The sequence below is a fragment of the Diabrotica virgifera genome, chromosome 10 (genome assembly GCF_917563875.1).
Source record: "Diabrotica virgifera virgifera chromosome 10, PGI_DIABVI_V3a".
NCBI lineage: Eukaryota > Metazoa > Arthropoda > Insecta > Coleoptera > Chrysomelidae > Diabrotica > Diabrotica virgifera.
Window position 1 is genome coordinate 13166341 of NC_065452.1, and position 23394 is coordinate 13189734.

Below are 23394 nucleotides of genomic sequence, written 5' to 3' on the forward strand. Positions count from 1 at the left end.
ATCTGATGGTATGTTTCGTTTATATAACAGGTGAATTTCATTCAGCTCTACACCGTCGAATGCCTTTTGTAGATGTATGAAACAACAGTAAGCCGGGAGGTTATATTCTAGTGATTTTTCCACGACTTTCGTGACGACAAAACCTGCATCGTTACAGTATCGTCCGGATCTAAAGCCTTGTTGTTCATCTGCTAGATCTATTTCGTTGGTGATTTTGGTGGCTATGACTTTTGTGGTCAATTTCAGAGCGGTAAGTACTACTTAGCAGGTTTATTCCTCTGTAGTTTTCGAGTACCATTTTATCACCCTTTTTGAACATTAAGATCGTTGTGCTAATGCGCCAGCTGTTAGGTAGGTACCTATATGTCCCGAAAGAATTTTTGTACATTGTACAAGTATCCTTAGGGGCCGTTCAAGTATTACGTAACGCAGGTTGGAGGGAGGGAGGTCAAAAATCCTCAAAAATTGCGTTACGTACTACTTGAACTCCCCCCTTAGTTCTTCAGTGAATGAGAATGTGTTTCCACCGTAGGTATTTCAGCATTTCATTTAGAATCTTGTCAGGTCCTGGTCCTGGAGATTTACGGTTTTTCAGTTTTTCTAATGCTTTACTTAGTAGGTAATTTCTTCCATTGTGATGATTACATTTTCGGTTGTTAATTTTAATTTGTTATTTATATTTGTTATATAATAACTTTATATAACAATTTATGGGGTTACTTTTAACAAAATAATTTTCACTCCCGGAAAGGGGTGGCATCCACCCCCAGGGTAAAACCGCAAGCTGGCACCATGCCACACTCTTATTTTTTTAGGTATCCTCTAACTACTCACCAATTTTCATGAAAATCAATGGAGGTTCAACGAAATCGGAGGTGAAAACCTTCAGTGTCTGTATCTAACTATGAGTTTTTTAGTGTTTTTCTTTCCGTCATGAACAAAATAATTCTATAGAACAATTAATATCTGTTTCTCTATATTTACCTATACTTTACTTTCTTCTTCTTTAAGTACCTACCATCTCCGCGACGAACGTTGGCAATTATCATGGCTATTTTGACCTTCGAGACAGCTGCTCTGAAGAGTTGCCTTGAGCTGCAACCAAACCATTCTCTCAGGTTCTTCAACCAGAAAACGCGTCTCCTATCTACTGTTCTGCTACCCTCTATTTTTCCTTGAATTATGAGTCTCAAGATGTTATATCTTTCGCCACTCATCACATGTCCGAGATATTGCAATTTCCTTTCATTTACTGTGTTTTCAACTTCACTCTCTCTGCCTATTCTCCCTAACACTTCTATATTCGTGACTCTGTCTACCCATGAAATCCTTAACACTCTTCTAAATGTACACAGTTCAAATGCGTTAAGTCGATTTATTGCATTTCCATTTAATGTCCATGATTCTGCTCCATAGTAAAGCACACTGTGTCCATAACATTTAATTAGTCTTAGTCTGAGGGCCAATGTCAAATATCTTTGCTACATAAAATCTTTTTCATTTTCACGAAGTTGGCACGTGCTTTTTCAATTCTCACTCTTATATTTCTGCAGTATAATCGTTATTTTCTGTGAGTACCGTTCCCAAGTAAAAGTACCTACATATATTTTTTACTCTCTCAATCTGCTGGCCGCCTACCGTTAATATTTCGTTTGTATTGTTGTTCTTGCTAATTTTCATAAATTTGGTTTTTTGTTGAGAGGCTTGAGAGGTTCTCCACTATATCTTAATATTTTGTTTATTACTCTTTCTAAGTCTTCCAAGTTGTCGGCTATTATGACTGTATCGTCGGCATAGGTAGGTACCTAATGTTATTAAACTTCCATTCACTTTTATGCCGACTGTCTCGTTTACCAAAGCTTCTTGTATGATTTCTTCAGAATAACTATTAAACAATAACGGCGACAGTATGCAACCTTGCCTGACCCCTCTCCTTATCTCCATTTCTTCTGAGACTTCTCTTCTAATTCTCACATTTGATCGTTGGCTGTAATATAAATGAAATCAATGTTACATCGCTCATATCCAGATTCTTGTTTTTGCTTTACTTTACTCTACCTAGCTCTATTTTCTTTCTAATATCGCAAAGGAATAGGTAGGCATTTCAATTTTTCAAATTTATATTTCAATTTTTTCTTGAAAATGGTATTCATAATATCAAAAGCGGAAAGTAGAACAAATACATAAAGGCATAAGACGTCTTCTCAACATATTCTAATAAAAAATTTATTTTGTCAACAATTTGTAATGGACATTACAGGCACAGGTAGTAGGTTACATGTGGCACCTGCGCAACAAGAATCTCAGACTTGGATTCAAATCAAAAGAAATTCTGTCAATAAATTCAAATGCTCATGTATTTAGTCTAGAACATGTCTAGAAAAACCGTTATTAGAGGAGTGGAGCACTACAAAAATAATAATCTGTAGTAGCACATTATTAACATTTAAAATAAATATTCGTGTCATTCAAGGTAAGTCGATTTGCTATTTTTTTACATAACCTCTTTTTGTTTTTTTTTTATTTATAAATAATCTCCATTCGGTCACACATTTCCCGAATGATTCCGAACTATAGAAATGACAGCTGCGATGTTGCCAATTTCATAGTTTTTCCCTTAGATGTGTTTAAAAATGTAATGTAATTTAAATCAAAGGTAGATAATATTATATTCATTAAATACCCATTGCATCACATTTATACTGAATAATAGTAGAAAAAAGAATACCATAATTGTCAAATAATGTTCAGAAAACCCAAATTTTTTAGCTATAAAACTAAAAAAAATATGTATGTATCTAAACTAAACAACTAATAAGCAGAACTTTTAGTATTGTTTTGTTTGGAATTAATTTATTAATTCAGTATATTATGTTATTACTTTAAATTAACATTCAGATTGTAAACTGACTGGGAAGTGTAAAATTCTCCCTACTCAAACTGATAAAAATATATCGTGGATAAAGTGTGAAATCGACAACAACGCAAAAGTAAATTTTAATCAGTAAATAAAGTCGGGGTTATTCGGAATGTAAATCCATACGCGTTTACCATACAATGTTATTGTCCAAATATTAAAATATCGTTTACAATTTCATTTATAATTGTGAAAAATCCAAACATCACCAGGTTGCCAGGTTTCTATTTTAATCTAATATAAACAATAATACCAGTCCACTTTGACACTTGACAGATGTTATTTTAATTGTAAAATATTTTGTTTTAATTTTATTTTTAGTGTTAGTCCGACATCTACCAGACCACTTTATGGGAGTTAAATAATATGAAGATTCTATGATATTCCAACTCCAATATAACTTAAACCATGGAACTGGGAAATTCAAGTATTCTTCATATGGGGGACATAGTCTCCCTATATGCAGAAGGCAATGTTTGTGGATTTTTAAGTACCTTGGGGTAAGTACTTTGAAAATACTTTATTTTGAAGATCACCTGTCACCTAGACTATGCTGTGTTTACATTTACCTTTAAGTCAAGTATTTTTTAATTGAAAAATTGTGAGGGTAGTCAAGACAAGAACTGCTAACCCAAATTTTGCATACTTGTTTGAATGGTACCATCAGTACTATACATTACACATGTCACAAGCATTGAAATGCTTGTATTATAAGTAAAAATGTATCTTGTAATGATAACTTTTTGAAATACTGTACCCTCTCATTCAGTCCTCCAAGTGAATTCGCTTAAAAGTGAATTAAAAGAGTGTAGTTACACTATATGCAGTCAATAAATCAATCAGAGGAATACTGACAACATCAATGAATGATTGACATAGAGTAAACACTACTAGTAATTATCTGTTAATATGTTTCTAACCATTATTAGTACTGGTCATCAGCCCTGGATTTTTCTGATTGGTCATATGATTATTTATTTTGATACATTTATCTCTACGCTTCAAAGCACATCAAAATTGTTGCAGCTACAATTTTTTTCTATGTTTATTACTGAATCTAAATATTTACTTCAAGTTTTAGAAGAATATTAAACTTATTAATACATACCTACTGCTGTATGTTAGTGTATGTTCTTGATTTGAATATTAGATTGTTGTGCATATTTGAATTTACAGATATATTCATATATAAATACTATTAAATATATTTTCAATGCGATTTTATTGTAAAGTTTGAAAAATACTATTATATAACAATCTTTTATTTATGATATTATATAAATGAAACAAATAGCAATTGTTTTGTATATATTATTGCATGGCATCTCTGGAAATAATGAGGAAAAATAATTACAATAGCAATTGATTGTAAAATACTAATAGAAACTCACAACATTTTTAATAAAAATAAAGTATGCAATAAAAAATTTACTCTACACTTACTTAAGTACATCTTTTGTATTTTAATTGCAAGGAAACAACAGAAACTTTAGATAAGAATTTGCTGAAGGAACAAACAGGAAATTTTAAATTAGATTAAGAAATGAGAGCATCAAGGATATAATTTTTATATTTGAATTTTAGATTACACCAGAAATTAATTGATTTTAAAAGCAATAAAAAACACTATAGTTTATTCGTATGAGACATGCAGTGGATAATTATTATGAAACTAACTTTTTCTTAAAAGATTTTGCCCCAGAACACCTATTTTCATCCCTTTAAAGGGGGTAATTTGTGGTTTTTGCGAAACGTAGCCCTTCCTGTACGTTTTTGCAAAAAATTGAAATATATAGAAATATATAGTCCTCTTCATAGAAATATGAAGAGGACCATATTTCCTACAATTTGTTCCGCGATAGCATATGTCTATCACCCACCATTTAGCGGGGGTGGCGCCCCAAAGTTGACAAGTTTTTAATAAAGATGTTTTAAAAAAAAATTATTTTTCCCTAACTGTAACCTGAATCAAGAAGAAACCAATTAATCACAAATAAGTGGCTAATTTTTTGGTATGGGTTTCATTTCAGGGAAATTGCCCATTTTTTAATTACAGGGTGTTACATTTTAAAAAAGCTCCTTTTTATACCATCTGAACTGTTTATGCTAGCGTAAAAAGACTTTTAGCGATTACTCATGTACAAGTGTTATTTACAAATTTATATAATGCACCCCCATTTTTCCCGAAACTACCCCAAAAAAGGAGAATTAATAAAAAAAGTGGTTTTCTTGGAATCCTTCACACACACCCCTTTATTGTTAAAATGCTGCATATTATTTTATGCACATTCTTATTACCCATGCATGGACACCAAAAGTGATTTCCTGGTACAAAGGCTGTAGCCAAAAAAAAATTAAACGGGGGTTGAAAAGAAAAAATTTTTTTTCACTTTTTGCCCATACTTATGGGCATATATTTCATCATCAATAGGGTTTTTCATAAATGTATATGGTTATTGCACATCCCTGGTGGCCCAATATCAATTTTTGCATAGTCTCTTTATTAATTCTCCTTTTTTTGGGGTGGTTCCGGGGAAAATAGGGGGGTGCATTATACAAATTTGTAAATAACACTTGTACATGGGTAACCGCTGAAAGTTTTTTACGCTAGCATAAGCGGATCAGATGGTATAAAAAGGAGTTTTTTTGAAATATAACACCCTGTAATTAAAAAATGGGCAATTGCCCTTGAATGAAACCTATACCAAAAAATCAGCCACTTATTTGTGATTAATTGCTGCAGGGTTTCTTCTAGATTCCTATTACAGTTAGGGAAAAATAAATTTTTTCCTAAATTTTAAAAATTTTTAAAAACTTGTCAACTTTGGGGCGCCAACCCTGCTAAACGGTGGGTGATAGACATATGCTGTCGTGGAATAAATTGTAGGAAATATAGTCCTCTTCATATTTCTATTAAGGAATTTTTTGCAAAAACATACAGGAAGGACTACGTTTCGCAAAAACCACAAAGTACCCCCTTTAAAGGGATGAAAATGGGTATTCCGGGGCGTAATCTTTTAAGAAAAAGTATGGCTCATAATAAGCACTCCTTGATATACCAGAAAAAAATAAAACCGGAGTTGTGTCGAGTTTGCTAAGTTCAACGTCTGTTTCTACACTAACAATAAAATCTAATAATCGAGAAAAGAGACAAAGTGATAACGTGATGTTAATAGTATACTGTTATTATGGAACGAGTAGGTACGTTTTGCTTACCTTTAACAACTGTAATCTTTATTTACATGCACTGCATGTCTTATTTGAATTTAGTGTAATTTCATTATTCTAGTGTAAGTTATGTTGATATAAAAACAAAGCTAATTTGACGGGTAAAAATGGCAGGTGTTGTGGAACCTCCGTTAGAGCTAGAATTAAGCTATATATTATTAAGACAGAAAAAATTATAATCAAATGTAAAGTCAAAAATTTGCAACTTACAAAATTTCCATTCTAAATATTCGAAATATTACACGATGAGACTGGACTTATAGAAACTCAACTCCATTATGTGAACACAGTAGACTCCACCCCTACAAAAATTAACCTACAAATCCAATCATCATATTCTTCGTAAAATACTGCGCATATTTGATTTCACAAGTTTAATGAGTGGGAACCTTCTTATGAAAAAATGGCTGTAAGTCCGGTTCTGCTAAATCGAATTTTGCATACTTGGTCTTGTTGAAAACAGCTCTTTTTCGTCAATGTAAGAGTCTTATTTTTGAAATAGCCTAATAAGTAATATGCCAGCTAGTAGGCGTTATTTAATTTAGTTAATTTAATAATAATAATTTAAATCTAGTTTTCTTTGGAAAATATTAATTACACGTTTGCATTTTTAATCATGTATTACAAAATTAGACCAAATTAGCAACATAATACCGAAACCTGCATGTCATTACCTTTTTTCTATCTCGAGATATCTTAAGAAACGTGTAAATTTTAAACAACTGTAAATGTCACCAGTAAATGAAGTTAAGGAAAAGTAGTGTGCTATGGAAAAAACAAAGGAGCATTTTTCAGATGTAAACGTATATAATTAATTAGAACAACAATAAGACATCATCATCATCATCATCTTGGTGCTACAGCCCTTAGAGGGCCTCGACCTTCTCAAGCTTTCTATGCCATTCTGTTCTGTCTCTTGCTTGCATTTTCTAGTTGCCGACTCCGATCTTCTCGGCATCCTGTGTTACCCCGTCCATCCACCTCAGCTTTGGTCTACCCCGTCTTCTCATTCCCACGGGTTGCGCTGTCAGAATCTTTTTTATCATGTTCAATTCAGGGGCCCGGGCTACATGTCCTGCCCACTGCAGACGGTTTCGCTTAATTATAGTGATAATATCTTTTCCACCAAACGTATTCTTGTAGATATTCTGCAGTTCAAAGTTATATCTACGCCTCCATATTCCTTTCTCGCAGACCGCTCCGAATATCTTATGTATACGTAACAATAAGACAAACAGCACTATAGAATAGAATAGAATAATTTTTATTTACATAAAATTTTTACATATTTGAGAAAATAACGTCAATTAAAGGTAAAAGTAAAAAGAAAAGAGATTGTATAAATCTAAAGTACATACATAGAACAATTATCATAATTAAAATTAAAAATTACACATTACATGTTACAAAAACAAAAACAACTAATACTCCTAGTATTCCACCACAGTATATGGTTCTACAATGACCAGATATTTAAATAACTCTCTTTTAAATCTTCCAAATTGAATCTCATGTTTTAATGCTGATGGTAACTCGTTGTGGAATTTGATACAGGCATATAGTGGACTCCGTTCTGTTAGAGTAAGCCTGTGTCTAGGGATAGTTAGGTTTAGAGCTCTTGTGTGATGGGTATGATTGGGGATGTAATGGTTAAATAATGAAGGGTTCTTAAAAAGAAACTTTAAACATTCATAAATGTAGATGGCTGGAAAAGTAAGTATATTTAGTAGTTTAAATTTCCCCCTGCATGAGTCCTTGATTTTCATCCCAAGAATAATCCGTATTACTTTTTTCTGAATGATAAGAAGCTCTGATGTTGCCACTGCATTTCCCCAGAACATGATTCCATAACGTAGTTGAGAATAAAAGTTAGCATAATAAACAGTAAGAAGAGTATCCTGCTGTAAGTACTCTTTAAGCACTCTTATTGAGTAGCATGCAGAGTTCAGTTTTTTACATAACTGCAATAAGTGTACATCCCACTGCAGATATTGGTCAATGTAGATACCCAGGAATTTGACAGAGTTGGATGTTTCTATGTGGTATGATTGAATATTTACCATATTCGTGATCGGACCTCGAGACTGAATAGTTCTAAAATAGATGAAAACAGTCTTATCACAGTTCAACAATAATTTATTCCCAGCAAACTATCTCTCAGCCCTCTCCAGATTTTCACCTGTTTTTAAGAGCAACTCTTCAACAGTTTTGGCCCAAATCAGATAATTTGAGTCATCTGCGAAATTAATAAGGCTACATGATTCATCTGTTACAGATTCAGCAAGATCATTGATGTATATAAGAAATAAAAAAGGTCCAAGAACACTTCCCTGGGGTACCCCCAACTCGAGATTCAGTGCTTCTGAGAGTGTTCTCTCACCATTAGTTTCCAGACAAACTCTCTGTGACCTTCCTGTGTTAATGACTATATCCAACATAAAGCTGGGCCTCTTATTCCATACTTGTCAATTTTGATCAGCAGTATTTGATGATCTAAACTGTCAAATGCTTTTGACAGATCTAGAAAAGCTCCTAGTGTTTTGTTTTTTAGTTCTAAGTTTTCAAGTATTTTAGTAACAAAGTCAAATATAGCTGTATCAGTTGATTTGCCCTTTAGGAAACCATGCTGTGTTTGTTTGAGAATATTTTTTGACCTGAAGAAATTTTCAAGTCTATTATACATAGCTTTTTCAAAAATCTTAGAGAAGGACGAGAGAAGACTGATGGGTCGATAATTTTCCACTTTAGTTGGATCACCTTTCTTGTGCAGTGGTTTCACCAGAGCTATCTTTAAATTTTGCGGAAAGTAGCCATATGTGAAGGAATTATTTATAATGTAAGTTAGAGGATAACTTAATTCATGTGCAACATACTTAATGATATTTGTGGAAATTCCATCATGACCAGAGCTATGTTTATTTTTTAGATTTTGAATTATTTTTAGAATTTCAGTTTCAGAAACAGAAAATAAAAACATACTTTTTGAGACAGTGCTGATATTAATGCTGAAGTTTTCTACTGGCTTGATTTTATTGACTGCATTTATAGCTGCATTTGCCATAAAAGTGTTGATTTCATTGGAGAGAGCATTTGACTCACCTTGTAAGCCCAGAACATTGGAGCTTTTTGAGTTCCCTTTAATTTCTTTGATTATTTGCCATGAAACTTTAGACTTGTTATTACTAGTTTCCAACCTTTTATGATAAAAGTGTTTTCGAGACTCAACCAAAAGTTTATTATATCTACGCTTTTCAGCCCTATAGTCCTCTCGATACAGCTCATTATTGGCACTTAAAGTGAACAAAATATCCAGCCGTGATTTACAGGAAGTAACCTCTGGTGTACTTGTCCAACTCTCTTTAGGATTTTTGCTATTAAATCTTTTTATAGGAAAACATTGCTGAAATAATGTCTCTATAATATTTTTAAATTCTTCCATTGGCTGTCTATTTGTGAAGAATGACATGCAAAGAGATTTGACCAATCCACCTGACTTAACAAGAATTTGAAATGTTGTTTGTTTTCTGCATTAAACTGACGTTTTTAATACTTACCGAAGGCACTCCACCGATCTCAAATCTAACTATCTGAGCCAAATGATCTGATGTATGAGGGTTGAAAACTTTTAATGTAAATGCTTCAATATTTGTATAAATATTGTCAATGCACGACTTTTTGGCACCATCTATGCGTGTGAATTCTGTTATTGAAGGAATTATATTAAAAGAGCTTAAATTTTTTTTTTAAATACCTGGCCATTTTGCGTCCTGGAGTATATTTAAGTTAAAATCTCCTGTTAAAAAAAGTATACAATCTTTACAAATCAGATCGGACAATATTTCATCTAATTTCTCAATAAGAATCTGTGGTTAATCGGTTCTGTAAATTGATAGTTTGATAGCACAACGATCTTAATTTTATTAAACTGGACTTCTGCTGCTGCACATTCAAATACTGATTTTTCAGACAAACTAATAATGTCCTCCCTGGCTGTACTGGCATATTTATCTCGAACATATACAGCTGCTCCACCATGTTCATTGGTACCTCTACAGAATGAAGATACAAGTTTAAATTTTTTTAAAATGCTCCGTAAGGCAAAGAGCAAGGCAATGTTCATATTCTTTTGAGATGCAAGGTGTATATATACACCGTTCTTAGGCGTCAACGCCCTTCGGTAGGGATCTATGGGGGAGTATCACCGAGCCGCAAGCCCTTATCCCTTGCCGTACTGCTCCCTCATAGGTCGATCAGATGCCCGCATATTCAGGTCTAAGCGCCAGATTCATATTTAGAATTTTATACTGACTCGTTAGCCTTTTTGTTTTCCGATGGCCTGGGCTGGGCTTGAACTCTCGTACCTCACGGCGAAGTGAAGTGCGGGTCAGCCGCTAGTCGCACTGAGCTATCCGATCGACATTTAATACATTGATACTGGTGCCAATTGATTGAGTGTTTAAGTGTATAACACTCAATTTTGAGGGTTCACCACGCCGCTGTGATTTATTCTGAGAGAGCGTCTCTGTAGGTTTAGAAAATGGTTAATGATAGTACCATTTGGCCATAGATCTTCTCTCATTATATTTGCTTTTTTATTATCAGGTAAAGTGAGTTTAAAAGAGCTTTTGTATTTGTCTGTTTTAGTCTTCATTTTGTCACATATTACCTCATTGTCCAGATCTTTGTGTTTTAGAAAATCGAGTATCTGTTGCGCCTCTGTTTTTGGAAAAAAACCAGATACAAATATTGCCGATTGTTTTGTTGCCATTGTAAGATCTGCACATACATTCATGCTCGTTCCTTTAATTGGATTGGGTCGATTGTTGTTTTTTGGCCGGTTTTTGCGTTGTACTAGCGTCCAACCTCGATTTCTTCCGACTTGGAATGAATATTTTTGTTACATTCTGTTTTGGTTAGGTTTTTGAGTGACAGTTGTCAGCTGGCCTGATTGTGATACCTTCACGGAATGTCTATTTGTGAGCCACGAATATCCCTGTCAATGTCAATATTACTGCTGTCTTCATTGTGCTGTGATGTCGCTATCTTCGGTGTTCGTGACGTATGTGCGTTGATAAGGATATCTGTTGATGTTTTTTGCTCCTGTATGAGTTCACTAACCTGACATTCCAGAACCTCTCGATTTTTTTCCAACTTTTTAACTTTTTCACTCATAAGGCGAAGATTTTCGTGAAGAATTTCATTTTTTTCCTCAAGTAACTTAATGATTACCTCGTAGAGCTGTTTCTCGTGGCTCCAAAAATCATCCGCTGCATAGGTAGGAACGTGGCGACATTTGGCACTTTTTTGGGTAGCCGCTTGGATTAGGCAAGCAGAATGAAATTCTTACATTTTCCACATTCTATGAAGTTCTTTGTGTCTTTCTTGCAATGGCTGTATTTACTTATCACTCTTTCACTAGTATTTTCGATATTATTAGGACCGACAATTTCTACGTCAATATCGTCGGCCATCTTGCGTACGTCTCCCCTCGTCACTATAAAATATAACAAAGAAATAAAAGCAACTACTTACTTAGTGACTACCTAAATGTTCAAATTGTTGCCCATCATTTTCGATGCAAGCATTCACTCTTTCAAGAGTAGATTGAACAGCAGTCTCCATTTCTGCTTTTGCAATGCTTTGAATGGTGTTTCGTATTCTCTATAGATTCTAGATCATGTTTTCTCACGTAGTGGGCCTAGCGGCAAAAACAAGGTCTTTAATCCGTCCCCATAAATAAAAGTCTAAAACAGTTACATATGTTGCTATTTAATCTACTCATGACAAAGGCAACAGAGGTTGCCTGTCATCGAAAATGATGGGCAACAATTTGAACATTTAGGCAGTCGCTAAGAATAAGTAAGTAGTGGCTTTTATTTCTTTGTTATATTGTTGTTTGTCTTATTATTGTTTTAATTAATTATATACGTTTACATCTGGAAAATGTTTATTTGTTTTTTCCATAGCACACTACTTTTCCTTAACCTCGTTTACCAGTGACAGTAACAGTTATGTTTAAAACTTACACATTTTTTAAGATATCTCGAGATAGAAAAAAGGTATCAACATGCGGTTTTCGGTATTATGTTGCTAATTTACTCTAATTTTGTAATACAGGATTAAAAATGCATACTTGTATTTAATATTTTCCAAAGAAAACTAAATTTCTGAAAATAATTAAATAACGCCTCCTAGCTTGCATATTACTTATTGGGCTATTTCGAAAATAAGACACATACATTGACGAAAAAGGCTGTTTTCAACAAGACACAAGACCAATAATTATGCAACATTAGCAGAACCGGACTTACAGAAATTTTTTCATAAGAAGGTTTCCACTCACCTCCACCTCTTATTTGCAAAGGTGGACTCAAACTTGTGAAATCAAATATGCGCAGAATTTTATGAAGAATACGATGATTGGATTTCCAGTGCCCTTTCATTAGGTAAATTTTGTAAAATTTTGTTTTTTTAATTTTTGATATTCAATTACGCCCTCTAGCGGTGGAAATACAATTATGAAAATAATTTCCAGGCTTTTCTCGAGGCAACTTTTGTTATAAATATTTTTTTCTCAAAGCTGTACTATAAACGGTTCCTGAGATATGGCCGACAGCCATTCTTATTGGGACACCCGGTACAAAATAAATGTAGGCACGTATTTAAAAAATGTCTTAGTGTAAAAAATATAAAGATTAGCCACAAATGAAAGAACAAAAACTCGAGCACTTCTTTTTCTCTAAAAATAACCTTCTTGGAAAAAACTCTATAGAACAAAAGTTGCCTAGAATTAGTCAGTTTATCCATTTCCAGACTTATTTTAAAGGTATGGTTTTTTACCATCGATAAGGGGTGGCTTTCACCCCCCAAGTAAAAGCAACCCTGGGCTCAAGTCCATGAGTGAAGTATAGGATAAGAGGATAAGTCACTATACATTAATAATGCTATTTTTAGTAGATATACGTAATTTAAATCTCACATAATTTACTTGTATAACTAGGTGCTTGAAAAAAAGAATGGTACAATATCGGATGTCAAAAAATTATGGAAAAAAGGTGGAAGCGAGATTAAAATGGATAAGAACGAACACGGCAGTAGACAGAGAAAACTACGAATTACTGAGAAATGAGGGCAAAAAAATTAACAGAAAACAAAAACGACAATTGATAGATTTAAAGATTCAGGAAATAGAGAAAACAATTGAACATTCAAAGGTAAACTAAAAGGAATAAAAAACAAACAAGGTAAAATTGTAGAGGAAGAGTAAGAATATAAAGAAATATGGACAAGTCACTTTAAAGAATTACTAATTGAACCAGTTATAAATGATGAAATAGAAGACGAGGACGAAGAAGAAACGATCACATAGGAACCAACATTAAAAGAAGTAAAAAACATTATAATAAAGGGGAATAATGGAAAGGCACCTGGTAAGGACGGAATAAATCTAGAACTAAAAAAATACGGAGGGGACATACTGCATGAAAAAATACATGAATTGATTAAAAAAATATGGAAAGAGGAGACAATGCCGAACGAGTGGGAAATTGGACAGATTATAACGATCCATAAAAAAGGCGACCAGCATGAGTGTAAGAACTACAGAGGTATTACACTACACTATTAAACGTTGCCTATAAAATATTATCGTCAATAATACGAAAGAGGTTAACGGATGAAACAAAAAATATAGGACAATACCAATGTGGCTTCGTAAAAGGCAGATCAACAACAGATGCAATACATACCATTAAACAAATAATGGAAAAAGCACACGAACATCAACCTGAAATCTTCTTCTTCTTCTTCAAATGCCGTCTCCTAATCGGAGGTTGGATATCATCATCACTATCTTTACTCTGTCCACCGCTGCTCTAAAGAGTTCTATAGAACTGCATCTAAACCAGTCCCTTAAATTCTTTAACCATGACACTATCCTTCTTCCTATACTCCTTCCGCCTCTTATCTTCCCCTGTATTATCAGTCTTAGCATTTCATATCGCGGTCCCCTCATTACGTGTCCCAGATATTGTAACTTTCTTATTTTTATTGTGTTTATTATTTCGCATTCTTTACCCATTTCTCGCAATACTTCCGTGTTCGTTTTCCTCTGTGTCCATGTTATTCTAAGCATCCTTCTGTAACACCACATTTCAAATGACTGTAGCTTATTTATGTGTTCTTGCTTTAATGTCCAGCTTTCAAGTCCATATTGTAGTATCGAGAACACGTAGCATCTCAAAGCTCTTACTCTCAGTTCTAAGCTAAGATCTTTGTTGCAGAGAACTGTTTTCATTTTTACAAACGCATTTCTTGCTATTTCTATCCTGGTCCTTATTTCTGTTGTTTGCTCATTTTTCTCTGAAATCCAGGTTCCTAGGTATTTGTATTTATCAACCCTTTCTATCGGTACATTTCCCAAATGTATGCTTGTTTGTATGTTTGTTTTCTTAGTTATTATCATGTATTTGGTCTTTTTTGTATTCATTTTTAGCCCATATTCTTCACAGAAATTGTTTGTTTTGTTTAGTAGTAGTTGGAGTTGTTCAGCAGAGCTTGCCATAATCATGGTGTTATCTGCATATCTTATGTTGTTAATAGATCTTCCGTTAATTATTATTCCTTCACTTTGAGATAGCAATGCTTCTTCAAAAATGGCTTCACTATATGCATTAAAGAGTAATGGAGACATAATACATCCCTGCCGAACTCCTCTCCTGATTTCAATTTCTGGACTGGGTTCGTTATCTATTACAATTTGTGCTCTTTGATTCCAGTAAAGGTTTGTTATTATTCGTAAGTCCCTTTTGTCTATGTTTTTTGTCTTTAGAATTTGGACTAATTTTTCATGTCTTACTTTGTCAAAAGCTTTCTCAAAATCAACGTAACAAACATGCACATCCACATTCATGTCCATGCATCTTTGAGCTAACACATTAAAGGCAAATAACGCCTCTCTGGTTCCTAGTCCGTTTCTGAACCCAAACTGACTATCATATATTCCTTCTTCTAGTTTTTTATTTATACGACCATGTATTATTTTCAAGAATAATTTGAGAATGTGACTTATTAATGATATTGTTCTGTATTCACTGCAATCTTTAGCGTTTGTATTTTTAGGGATAGCACAAAAGGTTGAGAGTAACCATTGTTTTGGTATGTTTCCTGTTTTGTACACTGTGTTAAACAAGTCTACGATACAACCTGAAATAGAAATATTATTTATAGACTTTGAACAAGCCTTTGACTCAATAAAAAGAAAGGAAATAATCAAAGCCCTAAAATATCAAGGAGTAAGTAAAAAACTAAGAAATCCAATAAAAATGTCAATGAACAAATCAAAAATTAGTATTCTAACACAAAAAGGGGAAACAGAAAAATTCGAAATAAATAAAGGAGTGAGACAAGATGACTCACTGCCAGCAACACTATTTAACCTGACAGTAGATTTTGTGTTAAGAAAGATCCACAAGGGAAACCTAAGAGCATCAGGTTACCTCCTAATCGCCTATGCAGATGATATAGCGATAGTAAAAAAACACGAAAAATCATGAAAAAATTATTAATGGAGACTGAAGAAGAGGGAAAGAAGATGGGACTAAAAATTAATGAAAAGAAAAGAAAATTAATGAGACTCGGAAAAGTAGAACAAAACGGAGAGATAAGGATAGGAAATAAAAAATTCGAGGAAGTACAGAAATTTAAATACCTGGGCGTTATGATAAACAACAAAGGGGTAAGAAAAACGGAGATCGAAGAAAGAATAACTGCTACAAACCGGGTATACCAAGCAAATAGAAAACTACTAAAGAGTAAAATATTGACCAAACAAACAAAAATGATTATATATAAAACAATAATAAGACCAATAACGATGTATGCAGCCGAAACGATGACTATGACAAAAAAAGAAGAAGAGAAATTAAGGATAAATGAACGGAAGATAATAAGGACAATACTGGGTCCAGTGAGAATCGAAGAACAAGAGTATAGAAGGAGAACGAATAAAGAAATTTTAGAAGAATTAAATGGTGAAGATATAGTAAAGAAAATAAAAGTACAAAGAACCAAATGGCTGGGTCATATATGGAGACAAGGACCAGAATCAGTATCAAAAGCTATGGTATTGTGGCAACGAGGAGGAAAAAGGAGACGTGGTCGACCCAGATCGAAATGGTTAACTGAAGTAGAGGAGGACCTAAGAGGGGCAGGAATTACTAAATGGAAAGAGAAGGCAATAGACCGGACGAAATGGAGACATATTAGTGAACAAATACAATGACCATGGGGACTGATCTGCCCCGTAAAATGGATCTACACTGTGGGCCGAAATAAAGGAGTACATTTTTTAGTTGAAAATAACTTTTTTGTTTTTTGGGCGATTTAATTTCTTTTCGCAGGGCTAATAGCTTAACATGTCCTCAACATGACTGCAAATTTGGAAGCAAGAATAACGTACAGGGTCGGACTTATAAAAAAAATATGTAACGGTGCATTTGAGCTCGTTGCAAATGAAAACTGTCTTAGCTAAAATTGAACTAATATGCTCCTTTGGTAGGTTTACTATCCAGAACACTTCAGTAAAAAGGATTTTTTTTAATTGCCGGATTCACAAAATATCATTTTTTTATTTAAATAATGTTCAGAGAACGCCTTCCCCATAAAATTTTAAAAAATCCCGAATTTGTAAAATACCATTTTTTACTTAAATTAGGAAATCGTATTCGAGTACTTTTCTAATATGTTCACCAGAACTAAACCCTCTTAACACTAAATTACATCTTTTTCATCGTTTTTACCTCATATTAATAGTAATTTTTGTTAAATATCTTAAGAATTTCTCAAACGCTCAAATGTGTCAATTTTACTTAGTAAGCCGTGACTGCTTAGGTTGCCATTTAATTTGTTTGACATTTATATATACCCCAAATTATAGGATGTATTCTGACGTACAATTTAAGAGAGAAATTCCTCTAGAGCATCTTTTAATTGAAAAAGGTCATTTCTCAAAAGGTGTAATGGTGTCTGTTGCAGTATCCATCTTGGGAAAATATCGTCTGATTTTTATTGATGCCGGGGTAAAACTTAATTCAAAAACATATCAAGAACAAATCTTGCAGCACCTATTACCTGAAATTGAAGAAGTATGTTATGATTACATTTTCCAGCAGGATGGTGCTCCTTCGCACATTTCACACAATACAAGGATATTCTTGAGTGCAAATTGCCCGGACTATATTGAGCCAGAGATGTGGCCACCTAACAGCCCATAATTAAATCCGGTTGACTATTAAATTTGGGGAATTTTCGAACAAAAATTGTATGACGGACAATAATTTGAAACCATCGAACAGCTCAAAGAACGAATGCAGTTTGTTAGGAACAATTTTGAAGAGGGTGTAATAAATAGGGCTATCAATTTATGACGCAGACGACTTCAAGAAGTGGTAAACAATAATGGCGGCCACATTCATAATATTTTAGTCTAAGTTTTAAAATTATTAAACTGTTTTCATAAATGTGTTATTTGGTAAAATGTTATATTTTCCTAATTTAATAAAAAAATTATACTTTGCGAATTCGGTAATTTTGAAAAATTTCTCTTTTACTGAAGTGTTCTGCATAGTTAACCTACCAAAAGAGCATATCAGTTCAATTTTAGCTAAGACAGTTTTCATTTGCAACGAGCTCAAATGCACCGTTACATAATTTTTTTTATAAGTCCGACCCTGTATGTTATTTTTACTTCCAAATGTGCAGTCCTGTTAAGGACATGTTAGGCTATTAGCCCTGCAAAAAGAAATTAAATCGCCCGTAAAACAAAAAAGTTATTTTCAACTAAAAATGTACTCCTTTATTTCGGCCCACAGTGTAGAAAGCGAAAGCGGCGAAACCCCACATGGGGTGTTAAGCCATATACTATACTGACTAGGTGCTTGATGTATTAGACTGTATTACATACACCACTGGTAAACTTCTTCTGAATTTTTCCAGCTGTCAGTCTTTCTCTGTAGAAAACTGTTGAAGTTTATAGCTGACACATCAGAGATAGATTAGGTACAGGGGGCACATGCGTAACCAGTGCTTATCAGACGTGGCAGACAATTTAGTACAATGGACACATAAAAAAGTTACAGCCCTTTGAAATCACAAAATGAAGATAGATTTTTTCCAATATATCTAAAAATAAGAGAGATTTGTTATTGAAAATGAACGTGTGGCATTCATATGGCAGGAACATCTTAAAAAAATTACAGTGGAATTTGTGAACCCCATAAAATTTTTATGGGGGTTTTGTGTGCATTCCAATTAAATTATTATTGTTGTACCATTAGTTAAAAACAGTGTTTTTGTTTAAAACTTTTTTGCCTCTTAGTACTTTTTCGATAAGCCAGTTTTTATTGAGATATTTTGAACATTTGTAAAATCTACCACAGATTTGTAAATGGTTAAGTAATATTACAGAAACCTGGTAATAATATGAAAATTTATTTTTATAATTTAAATTTTTCATGTACATATATTTTGAAACATATTAAAAAAGAAGCCACACCTCGATAAAAACTGGCTTATTGAAAAAATACTAGGAGCCAAAAAAGATTTGCTTTTTTTTCACTGTTTTTTTTTTAAGATGTTCCTGTCATAATGCCATATGTCCATTTTCAATAAAAAGCCTCTAATAGTTTTCGATATATCGGAAAAAATCGATGTTCATTTTGTAGCTTCAAAGGATTGTAATTTTTTTATGTGTACATTTGTAATTAGGTATATTATGACCTCCTTTTTGTTACACCCTAGATACTTGTTAGAGCACGTAGACCCAGAGTTCATGAATTGATGATTCTTCTTCATTCATTTCTGAACATGGTAGCTTTGATTAAAAATATTATGCTTACTTCGTACTTCCTGACACTAGATATCTATAAATAGTTGCAAGTTTATGTATATTCCTTTCACTTTTATTAAGCTTTCCATTGTTTACATTATAAACAGACCTATAAAATATTAGATTATGGACCAAAAGCTAGCAACGTCCGAAAAAAAAGTATTTTAAGACAATTGGTTCTTTAATATATTATTCCCTATGCTTCCTCGAACACCGTACCGGTCATCTGGCTACTGATACAGGTTGCGTTCATTGCTGCGCAGCACACTTGTACGGGTAAATATGTCGAATTTAAAATTATTTTAAGATGAAAAATTTTTTTGTCATTACTTTTTAAACATTATTATAAATATGAACTATAATTGCCAGACATTTCTTTGGTACCCCGTCAAAATAGCCCCGTCGAAAAAGCTCCGACAAAATAGCCCCGACATAATATTCCGCACACAAAATAGCTCCGACAAAATAGCCTGCAGACAAAATAGCCGCGGAATAATAGCCCGCCGACAAATTAGCCCCGACAAAATAGCCCCGACAAAATAGCCCCGACAAAAAAGCTTCCTTCAGAATTCATCATGAAATAATCCCTTAAAAATACATTTTTTCGGAAATGGTAATTATCCTCTAATCACATCTTAACTAAATCTTAACCACATTAAATTAAAGTGGTCTTTTCAGAGAACTCGAGTCCTGTCTTCTCTGCCTCTTAGAAGTTTGAACATTTAATTTAAGCGAAAATGAATCTTTCTTTGTGATATAAACATTTTTTTTCTGTTTTCGGGCAACAGTAAAATGCATTTTAAATTAAATAAATTACATACATTCTTCTTTTTTTGTCAAATAATTTAAATTAAAAAAAGGTTTTGGATACCTTGTATAAATAATTATGTAATTGTTTATATTACTAAATAGAGAATTAAATAACCTTACAAATGAGTTAGCACACTACCCCTGTTCTCATTTAAAAAATCATCGATTTCGTCATTACGCCCAGATGGATGACGTCACTAATATGACATCTATAAAAGAATATCGTAATTTAAAAATAAAAATCGATCTATTTCAAGATTTTTCCTTAGGGTCGCGGGTTTACGAAATAACGAATTTATTCCCTCCATTTGCACCATACTGTACGTCTAAATGGCCGATATGAATGAGTCAGATTAAATTAAATTATTAGAAGAATTTTTTTACTGAGCAACAACATTTTTGTTTAATTTATTAATATTTTGTATTTTGACAACGACGTCCGAAGTGGAAGTCGAAACGTTAATAAAATAATTTTTTAAAGTAAATTGTGGCTATTTCCCAATTAGAATAGTAATTTAAAATAAATGGTACTGTGTTAAAAGGTAAAACTTTTTATTGGAGGTGTTTTCTAAGAGGCTGTTTTAGCCGGGGCTATTTTAGGCGGGGCTGTTTTGACCGGGGCTTTTTTTGTGTGCGATGTATTTTGTCGGGGCTATTTTGTTTGCGGGCTATTTTGTCGAGGATATTTTGTGTCCGGGCTATTTTGACGGGGCTTTTTTGACGGGGCTGTTTTGACCGGGCTATTTTGACGGGTCACGCATTTCTTTGGTTTAAAAAGTAATGACAAAAAAATTTTTTGTCCTAAAATAATTTAAATTCAATATACAGGGTGATTGATGAGTGTGATAAAGCTCAGTAGATCCGCCATAGTAATAGATAACAATAAAAGTTAATAACAAAAATTGTAGCCAACTTTCAGATTAACATTACGAAATTAGTTAGAATATTACAGGGTGTTCGATAACATAGTGGCAGACCAAACTTATGTTTTTTTTGAATGGAACACCCTATATTTTATTTTATATTCGAAATCCTCGTAACTTCCCCATCACAAAAATATAAAGGTTTGTTATGTTATATAGGGCTTTTACAAAGTTTTAACCAATTTTTTATGAAAATCGTAACAAGTTCAGCTCCCTGTTTAAATAAAAATAAGCACAACAGTAATGGTTTATTGGTGCCATATTTTTTTGTTGATTGTGAAAATTTTTAAGAATTGTCGATATTGCTAATTTTCCTTATATCGAATACAGGGTAAGTCAAAATGCAAGAGCATCGTTTTCTCAGAAATTTTAAATGGAACACGCTGTATTTTATATCACTATTGAAACGTATCATTACCGTACTTTAATTTTTGTATAATATTCCCGATGCCTAAATTTGTTAGTTTTCGAGATATTTTCATTTTTTCAGAGCAAGATATTAATTAGGGTGTTCTATTTAAAATTACTGAGAAAATAATGTACTTTCGTTTTTACTCACCCTGTATTCGATATAAACAAAATTACCAATACCAACCATTTTTATAAATTTTGACAATCAACAAAAAAATATGGCACCAATAAACCATTGCTGTTGTGCTTATTTTTATTTATACAGGGAGCTGAACTTATTACGATTTTCATAGAACATTGGTTATAACTTTGTAAATAGCCTGTAGAACATAACAAACCTTTATATTTTTGTGATGGGGAAGTTAAGAAGATTTCAACTATAAAATAAATTATGGGGTGTTCCATTTAAAAAAACAAAAGTTTGGTCTGGCCACTGGGTTATCGAACACCCTGTAACATTCTAACTAATTTTGTAATGTGAAGCTCAAAGTTGGCTACAATTTTTGTTATTAACTTTTATTGCTGTCTATTACTATAGCGGATCTACTAAGCTTTATCACACTAATCAATCACCCTGATTTTGTATTTACCTGTACAGGTGCGCTGCGCAGTAATGAACGCAACCTGTATCAGCAGCCAGATTGCCGGTACGGTGTTTGAGGAAGCATAGGGAACAATATATGAAAGAATCAGCTGTCTTAAAATACTTTTTCAAAATCGTTGCTAGCTCTTAGACCATTAGCTACTGTATACTGCTAAACGTTTAGAGTTTTAGAGACTTTTATTTAGTTTCTCTAGGTTTTGAGGTTTATTTTAGCCAGATTTACTTTGCAATCATTTACATAACACAGACAGTGGTAAACAAATAAATTGAGCATTACTTTTAATAACATTTTAGTTTATATGCATCTTACATTTAATATCATATTGCCAGTATCCGTATACGCTTTTAAATAATATTTAAAAGTTGCTATTTGTTGCCGGGTTATAATGAAAAAGTATTTTCAACGAAAACTTTTCGTTCATAAATTCGCAAAATATGTGTTATTGCGTTGCCGCTCCTGCAATACTTGAGCAGATTTATCGATGGATTCTCATGTAGTTTTGTCTTCTGAATCCAAATCTGAAAACGGCATTTCGATATCTCTAACCGTCTTCGAGATAATCGACCTCAAAGTCTAAAATATGACGTCATAGTCCTTTTATTTTCTGCCGACACACTAAACGTCAGCTGAAATCGTTGCTAGTAAGTAGGCTAGTTTTTTAATCTGAATTTGTTAAGCAAAGCATAGGTTATTTACACTTGAGTTTGACACTTCGTGAATGTCTAAATAAAACTAAATTTTAAATTAAGTATTAATAAAATATCAATGACATTTGATAGTGAATTTAGTTATTATATAAAATAAATACGTTGTTCAAAAATACAATTTGAGTATATTTTGAAAGCAATAATTTATTAACAATTTTAAAAAGGTTTATACGAGTATACGGCTTCCCCTTTAATGGGACTACCTAATGATAAATGGACTGTTCCATTTGTTATGAAATGAAAATTGTTATGATAGTTGGTTCGCTAAACTCAGACACAACTAGCTAGTGATTTTAGCAGGTAATTTTTTTGTTTTTTGCCAATTTTCGCAAAAATTTTCAAAATTACTAATTATTGAGTAATTATTAACTATTATTTAGTAACTATTTTTTTTTTGTCAAATTGGTAAAATTACTGACTAAAATCACTAGCCAGTTGTGTCTGAGTTTAGCGAACCGACTATATGAAATGTTGTTTGGAATAAAAAATTATGATCTGATATGTGCAATTACATCCTTCTAATGGAAAAAAATATTTGAAGATTTTTCTCAAATTATGGATACCAACAACATTTTCATTTATAACTCTTATTTTTAATTTGACGAAGAAAAGTTATTCTTCATAAAAAGCTCTTCATGGTCTAGGATTTATGATGCAACCATCATATATCAAATTTTGTTAATTTTATAGGAGGTATATAAAAAAATATGAATTTCGATCAAGAGTAAAGTACCTTTATAGTTCACAACATTTAAATTAGAATGATATAATTGCATATTAAAACAGGTAATTTTTAATTCTAAACAACTTTTCATAATAGCAGTTTTCCATATTATGAATTAAAATACGTAAATAAACAAAGTTTTCGTTATGATAATGCTCGCATTTTCAGCTTGTTTAACATGAA

General features: G+C 32.9%; 1 protein-coding gene across 9 annotated transcripts in view; it reads left to right on the plus strand.

Moving 5' to 3' along the window:
- Positions 1-2283: 2283 nt before the first annotated feature.
- Positions 2284-23394, plus strand: part of LOC114335612 (inositol 1,4,5-trisphosphate receptor) — a 258085-nt gene continuing 236974 nt past the window's right edge. For 3 of the 9 annotated variants that reach the window (XM_050641298.1, XM_050641300.1, XM_050641297.1), the window contains exons 1-2: positions 2285-2473; positions 3239-3417. In XM_050641298.1, coding sequence (XP_050497255.1) covers positions 3326-3417 — 92 coding nt within the window. In that variant the 5' untranslated portion in view covers positions 2285-2473; positions 3239-3325. Of the gene's footprint in view, positions 2474-2994; positions 3138-3195; positions 3418-23394 lie in introns of those variants that run through there. The other 6 variants (XM_050641301.1, XM_050641299.1, XM_050641294.1 and 3 more) reach the window with 5 other exon arrangements.